This window comes from Mesocricetus auratus, unplaced genomic scaffold (genome assembly GCF_017639785.1).
Source record: "Mesocricetus auratus isolate SY011 unplaced genomic scaffold, BCM_Maur_2.0 Super-Scaffold_100007, whole genome shotgun sequence".
Lineage (NCBI taxonomy): Eukaryota > Metazoa > Chordata > Mammalia > Rodentia > Cricetidae > Mesocricetus > Mesocricetus auratus.
The window spans coordinates 24,423,491-24,431,627 of record NW_024429191.1 but is presented as its reverse complement, the minus strand read 5'-3'; the positions used below and the strand labels follow the sequence as shown (position 1 = coordinate 24,431,627).

Genomic DNA, 8,137 nt, shown 5'->3' with positions numbered 1-8,137 from the left:
CACCTGGGAGGGAGGCAGAGGCAGGTGGATCTTTCTGAGTTCAAGGGCAGATGTTCTACATATCAAGTTCCAGGCCAGTCCAGCACACACAGCAAACGGCTGTCTGAAATCAATCAACCAACTGGGCCTTCTCAAAGAATTTTGCCATCTGCAGAACATTTGTGGTGAGGAGACACATGAATCCAGTGAGTTCAGGAGAGAAACTCCATGGAAGGGAATCTCAACAGAACGCTTGCTAATGGAAACATGTCACAGGAGCACAACACAGTTATCTTCAAATTTAAATTTATTAAGACATTCAGCTATGCCTGTCAGTCTACATCCAAATTTGCTACTAAAAAAAGGGGAAAAAAAAGAAAACCACATCCCACATTAGAATACCAAGTCTGAAATACACCTTTTTGAGCCAAGCTTGTTGTATAAATAAATGACTAGTTTCTTTTCATATCAAAATCCCATAAAAAATTACATCCCCCCCTCCCCAGTTCTACCTGTAGCCATGATGAATGTAAAAATTTAAATATGACACATCCTTGTCAAAGAAAGAGTGCAAAGTCTATTAACAGCTTTAAAAGTGGCATTTGCAGAGTGGGGTCATACATTAGGTACTCATTCCCAAAGTGCAAATGTTGCCAGGATTTAACACTGCTTTTGATTCAGCTTCGAGAATCAAACATTACACAGGATTCAAGAGTACACCCAAGGCCTTCATCAGTACCCTAAAGCCCCTCCCACTTTGGCCTCCTTTTGAAAAGTGAATTCCAAAGTGTTCATTAGAGTTTTAGTTTACTTCACACAGCCAACAAAGTATACGACATATTAACAAAAATTCCATATACATCAAAATATGAAGACTCCAGCATCAAGATCAAGAGTCTCAGGTGACATGAATGCCCCCGATAGGCTCAGTGCCCGGCCACCCCTTCTCTGAAGCACATGGTGACGGACGTGTGCCTCCATCTTAGATAGAATACAGTCAATGTGTCTACATCTTTGATTTCATTGTGGTGTTGTAGAAAATGCCAGAATCACTTGGTGGTTCCAAGCTACTGAAGGAAAGGCGAGTGGAGGAAAGGGCTGGTCATTACCCATGCTTTACAATCAGTGATCCTGTCCCATGGGAAAGGAAAAGCCGGTTCCACCTCTGCCTGCATCTTCTCATGATGACCTCCACATCTTTGTCCTCTCTCGACCCCTTTCAAACACTCAAACCTGATTTCATTATCCCTCGAAAATCAGGGGCTACTCCTGAAGTTGCTGAGGTTGAATTTTCTTGGCAAACCTCTACAAAACATCAGCATATAAATACATGTTGATTAGTGTACATTGCAAAACTTCCCCTACAACACGAAGTGGGGTGGAGAGCAGGTGGTGTCCACTGAGTGCCCCTGGAATAGATCCTTAGAATGTCAGGGCCCTGCCTAATCCTCTCCTACATTCACTCCTCAGATCTGAGCGTGATCTCCACCTTGGGCGACCTTCTCCGCAGTGCAGGGCTCCAAGCCTGCTTCTCCTCTAGGCGGACTCAACAGGACAGGTTTCACCTTTTGCACTCTGAAGATCCTCTCTGGGGTCAGCAGCCCCTTCCTGGCTAGCTGAGCTTCTGCTGATGGTTTCACTACTGTCCCCAGAACCTTCCTGTGTTCCCGTTCCTGGTGGACGCTCATGGTCAGGGGGTTCTGGACCTTCCTGAAGTACAATGTTCTGTTCAGCCCCAGCAGGAGGCTGTGGAGCCGGTTCCGTGCCCAATCCCGGAAGCTGGGAGGAGTTTTTGAGATGGCAGTGACACAGAGGGCAGGTATCCTGGACATACAGCCATTTCTTAAGACATCCTGCATGGAAGAAATGACTGCAAGGCGTGATCACAGCAGATTTCATGTCCTAAAAGAGAGATTGAAAGAGGTACCTTAGAAGCGGCAACCATTTAACTTTTCAGATGCTACCCCTAAGAGCTCTGACTCCAGCATCTCTTCATAGTACAAACATAAAACCTGCAGCCTAGATCTTACAGTCATCTAATAAAGCTGCTGCCCTTATACAGTAATGTAAGAGCCACTATGGATACTAAAACAACTGGGAGTAAAATCCAAAGTGAGGAAGAAGCTGTTTTGTAAGCAAGAAACACAAAGGTTGCACTATACAGTAGGAAGAGGCGAGCCATTGGTAAGAGACAAGACTAACTATAACCTCAGAAAAATCTAACACAGACAGGACTTTTACCACAATTATGCGCCAATGCAGCTGGAGACTATTCCATGATGAAACTATATGCAAGGAGACAAAATCCAGCCATGGAACACCAGAGTGTTGGCAAGGAAGTGGCAATTGTATCAGGGCTGACGTGTAAACCAGCACTCCAAGAGTTTCACCCTATGCTCGGGCTATACCAGACCTACTGAGTTAGAAAATCTGAACCAGGCCCATAAATCTACACTTAGAACAAGTCCCTCATGTGACGTTTAGGTGCTCAAGTTTGATAATCACAGGAACAAATGGTGACACCCTCTTTTGGTATTAATACTCCTTGGGGAGGGAGGGTCTACGACAGGAATTTAAAATCTGAGGATTTGTTTTTCAACTACTGTTTAATACCCACAAAGAAATAAGTGTGACCATCCCCCAAATTCCTTGCCAAGAGCTGGTAAGACCCGGGAGTCAACTCTGAAGCAGGGAGCCATCCATCCACACAAAAGCAGCCAGCCGGGAAGCTAAGCAACTCCACTCTTGTTGTTCCATGTGTGAGCAGCAGGCAGTTCCAGCACCTCAGAAAAAGTGATGTGACAACAGGGCATACAAAAAGAGGACCCTTGAACCCCAACACAGGAGATTTAGACACTGGCTGCAGAAGCTGACTGTGCCAAACTTGGTTTCCCTGTGCTTTGCTCTGAGGACAGAGAGGCTACAAAAGACACGGAGTCCACTTCAGAAACAAAGAATTGTGGACCACGGCTAGGCTCAGGACCACGCTCCTTCTCAGAGCACTCAAATGTTGGCTAGTATACAGAAAGATGTTCTCAGCACACTTTGAAAGAGTGGAAGCTTTTACGTTACTACGAGAAGAACTATCATTGGTGGTTTTATGCACACGCACACACAAACACCTACAGCATCGGAAGTACAAGGCAGCCCTGCATGCACACTGCCACTATCTAGAGCTGTCTGCCACCAGCCTACACTCCAGTGATTTTACAAGGAGCCTGGTTGCAGCTGTTGCCAGGTAGTTTTGTCCACACCTCCAGTGGTACAGCTTAATACTAAATGCTGCTACTCCGTCCTCCCATGGGTGACTGGGGCCCAAACTCTCCAGTCTTTGTGAATATCTAAGATGACTTTATCTTTCATTTGTACTAGAGGGCACCTATCATCTTGATGCGAGGCAGGTGCTATGGACAGCAGGCTGTCCATTCATCATCATCAACAGTACACCTAGACTCTGCCTCTACCAATGCCCCAAACCCCACAGGACTGGAATTCTCTGATAGAGAACAGCATTTACTCTTCACCAGCTTTAAGTCCAGACACCTTCTCCCCACCAGAAGATACTAGGAAAAGTCAGAATTTTGGCACACCACTTTTCAGAAGTTGCTGACTCCTGGTTGCTAGGATATATTTAGTCATACACATATGTGAACACTGTGTCTCTGTGTGTATTCAGTAGGAAATATAAAATACACTTAACCTGTTTTTCCTTTATTTATGGGTGAGCAATAATGTTGAAAACAACAATAATTAGAACTCAAAACTCTACATTAAAACTGAACTTAGAAGTAAAATGGATATATTTTATCAGATCTTTAATAATCTCATCTGTGAGCCCCATTATTTCTTTTTCAAATCCAGAAGTTAATTGTGCCTGGACATTTACATTGAAACTGGTTCATGATGTAGTCCCCAAGGGCTACCCCACCTGACCCACCCACGCAGACTGCCACTGAGCAGGTCACCTGGTAACAGATGGCACAGATATCATTGTGCTTCTCCAGCTGCTCTTTCGTGGCGACCGGGAGAGACTTAATCTTATTCACAGCGTCCCTGCGGAGTAGGAAGCTCTTCCAGCCCAGCTGGGCACGGAGCCACACGTTGTAATAGGAATGGATGAAGATGATCATGGAGCCCATCACGGTCCACTCTCCGAAGATGGTCTCTGAGACACCGTAGGCCACCACACAAAGGGCCACAAGAAACTCCAGCAGACGATAAGTGCCATTCACATAGTAGATGACATCGTCCATGTTTTCCACGGGCTCCTTGCGAAATTCCTCAACCATAAATAAGACATAAATAAAAAGTGTTCCCAGAACCTGGAAAAAGAATGTATGCATATTGTTAGAATGTGATCATAAGAAAACAATCTCCCAAAGTCTAAACACACTCTTGGTTATTTTGGGGTACCATATTTAAAATCTCAAGCGTACCCAGGGAAAACTAAAATATAAAAACATGGTTCAGAGAGATAGAGGTGGTGTATATGGGTGACAGTAACCAGGTACTGAGGTGGCAGACGCCACACAGTCAGAGCAGCATTCTTAAAATGATCCAAGGAGTAGCCAGTCTCCTCAGGCTCATTCAGTCCAAACAGTTCTCCCCTGACCTTCCTCATCCCGCATCCCTCAAAACCCTCCTACAAGGAACAACACTGAAAACGTCCTTTCTAGGACCACATTTAGTTTTCCTTCTTACTGACTAGGCAGAGAGTCCTCCATACGTCACAATGAGCTTGTCATGTCTGAGCAATGTTGTTCACATGTATGAAATACATGTCTCTCTGTGGTATATAGCTATGAATGTTTACAATACATATCACGTGTGTGCATACTCGAGTTGTATAAATATATATTATAAGGGTATTTTTGAGTAGACATTTAATTTGTAAAGCCCATGCTGAACAAGCTCCAAGATATTTTAGTGTTACAGTTCCTTATCAATATAAGATTTGTAAGACAACCCTGTGTCACACCATTTTGGAAAGATAAACTGAAAGGCTTAATTATATATATATTTTAAAGTATATTTAAAAAATGCACTTTTGTGAAGACGGCACCAAAATAAAGGAGGCCTCCAGCCCCTCTCAAAGCCAAAAGGAAGACCCTGAAAGTCAAGAAAGTAGACAGTGATGGAAGGCAGCCCTCACAAATGGCTTGCCCAGGAGAAATAAGCTTGAACACTGTGTCACCATCGAGTCCCCCTGACCACTGAGTCAGCCATGAAGATGGAAGGCAGGGCATGATACACTTCTGTTCACTGTGAATGTCAAGGTCAGCAAGCACCAGAACAAACCGGCTGTGGAAAAGCTCCACAACACCAATGTGACCAAAGTCAACACCCTGCCCAGTCTGGACAGAGAAGGCCAGAGCTCAGCTGGCTCACAATTATGATGATTCAGATGATGGCTAATTCCAAATATAATTTTATCTTCACCATGAAAAAAGCAACACAAAATGTTTATATCATTACCATAAACGGGAAACCACATGGTTTAGGTAACATGTACTAAAACAAGTGTCTTCATGATATGTAAACTTCATGCTTGTCATAAATTTTTGCCCTCCTCTCAAAACGCCCCCAGTAGTATTCAGACGTGCCTATCTGGCGTTTTCACAACCAGCTGTGCTCATGTAAGTGCAAAGTGACGGCCACCTGAACCCCCTTACTCAGCCTTGGCAGGGAAGATCTAGAGACCAGGTGGTGCATCTGCCTGAGGCTCACCTGGAGAGAGGTCAGGATGCTGCTGGAGATGATGATGAGAAGCCAAAAGTCCATGTGGAAGAACTGACAAATCATGTAGGCCATATACGCGGGGAACACCAGGAGGAACAAGCAGAGGCTCACTGCACGGAAGTGTTTCCACAAACTCCTGGGCAGGACACAAGATTCTCATATAGTCAAGGCATCCATCAACTGTTTCCTCACCATAGTGGTGAGAGTGCGGAGGGCGCTCCTCAGTTCTGCAGTTACAATTTTCTCATGACTTCTCCCATTCACTATAACTACTGGTGTCCTCTTATTACTGTGGACCACTGGGGGTGGGCCACTGGGTCAGAGGAGGCCCAGACCATCAGGAAAAGTCTTCTTCCCTAAGTTTCCTTTGCATTTGGTTCTGGTACAGGAAGAAACAAGGGCAAGCCTGGTTTAGTACCAGCCTTGAGGGATGCAGAACCACACCCGCTAGTCAGTTCTTGTTGTAGTGGACTTAGGGGATTTCTTTTTTTTTTTGTCTTTTACAAGCATTCCATAATATTCTAGCATTTCCGTTAATATGAAAAATTAATGTAATCTTAAAAAGACACTGTCAGAAACAACAAAATATTGACTGTAGCTAGGTAAAAGCAGCCTGATTTTTAGCTCTGTGTAAAAGATTTTATTTTAATTGAGCCCACCCTTAAATACCTGATATTCTTTATGGAGGAACCTTGAACTTCAAGATCAAATCTCCAGTGGCTGTGATTAATGACAATCACTAAAATTAACTGAGACACAGCTGAGAACAGGAGCACCCGCAAGCTGACCTTCTCAGCTACAGTTCCTTTTCAGAGAATTTTACCAATTATTTGCCCACACAAATGATGGGACACCTGAGCAAAGCTGACAAACTGTAATTAAAATACTATTTTGAATTATTTTACAAATCTGATCTCACAATTCTACCTCCCAAGAGGCTGCTTCCTCCAAGCAATAGATTCAGATGGAGTTCTAGAACTAACCATCAAAATGTAGATGGAATATGAATGGAAAAAATAGTGACACTGAGTTTTAACCACCTTTTGATGGAATTTCTTTGCATGAACTACAAATCATAATAGTATAATTAGTTTTGTGGTGGCAGATATTGAATTAAAGGTTTCAAACATTCTAAGCAAGTCCTCTACTACTAAGCCAACACTCCCGGTATGTAAACTAGTGTTTTTGAAGAAAGAATAGTTTGGGGTTTAGGTCTTTAGCCCCAAGCTGCCACAGCTTCGTCAGTTCAGTTGTTAGAATAATTGGCTAACACCTATGGAAAAGCATGCTGGGGCTGCATATCTATAATTTCAGCAGCACAAGTGGGGGGCTGGACAGACATGCAGTCTAGCCAATCAGTGAGTTTCAGGTTCAGTAAGAGAGCCTGATCCAACATCAACCTCTGCCCCCCACCTCACACACACAGACAGAAAACACGTGTGCAAGTACACTCACATAGACACACATGCACGCATACAAACACACACACAGGCACATGCACAAGTACACATGTGCACACATAGACAGACATGCACAGGCATGTATGCATGGGAGAATAGACTCTGATCTGACATCAACCTCTGGCCTCTACATAAGTGAATGCATAACTGCATATACTCTACACAAGAGTAAACAATATTTTTTAAAATAATAAAAATAAATATAACTTCAAATTTTTCTTAAGACCAGATCTACGTAGAGATACAGCTATTCATTTTATTTGGTCCCATATGGCACCAAAACACTCCATTAGACCATTTCTCCATATGTTGCAACTTCTTAAAAGACCATCAAAGGAGGCTGCAATTCTGTAGGTACCTGTGCTTATAAACCTTATCCTTTCTTCTTCACTTGCATTTTTCCCTAATACTTTGTCTCCTCTAGCTAGCATTACATAGGAATAGAGTACTGATTCCCCAGGGAGGCCACTGCCTAACCCACAGTGCTCAGGAGATGGAGACCAGATTCCCCAAGGCAAGCTGGATGACTAGACTAACTCACCCATTGTTGGGGCTTTATCTTGGCTTAAGGTCAGAGAGTTCAAAACTATCCTTACTCTTCCAAGGTTAAATTCCATAAGACCTAAAGGTCTAAGGCATGGCTACTGTAGGATGTTTGGTCTTAGGTGTAGATATCTTATCTAAATAACAAGAGACTTGCTCTGAGGTGTGGTTGCTCTTAACCCTCAAGGTCAGATAACGAGAAATTTAGTCTAAGGTGTGGTTATCAAATGTTTGGAGAATTAAGAAAGTCTGTTTCTTCCTTGTATCTTAATAAAGAAGTCTTTTGCCATGTCCCCTTTTTGGTTGGGGTATTTAAGAATGTTGAAGAATAACCTTGGGGCACTCAGTATTCACTGGATTGTCCTCTTGACTCCATTCTGTGCCTCCATCTTTTCCTTAGCATCTTTACCTGCTGT

At 43.4% G+C, this 8,137-nt stretch overlaps 1 protein-coding gene across 3 annotated transcripts in view; it reads right to left on the bottom strand.

Moving 5' to 3' along the window:
* Window positions 1-268: 268 nt before the first annotated feature.
* The window catches only part of Rnf145 (ring finger protein 145), a 42,682-nt gene continuing 34,813 nt past the window's right edge, over window positions 269-8,137 (bottom strand). For all 3 annotated transcript variants that reach the window (XM_040748480.1, XM_005071915.4, XM_040748479.1), the window contains exons 9-11: window positions 5,707-5,854; window positions 3,945-4,301; window positions 269-1,881 (exon numbers count right to left, since the gene is read on the bottom strand). In XM_040748480.1, the coding sequence (XP_040604414.1) occupies window positions 1,516-1,881; window positions 3,945-4,301; window positions 5,707-5,854 (871 nt within the window). In that variant the 3' untranslated portion in view covers window positions 269-1,515. The remainder of the gene's footprint in view (window positions 1,882-3,944; window positions 4,302-5,706; window positions 5,855-8,137) is intronic.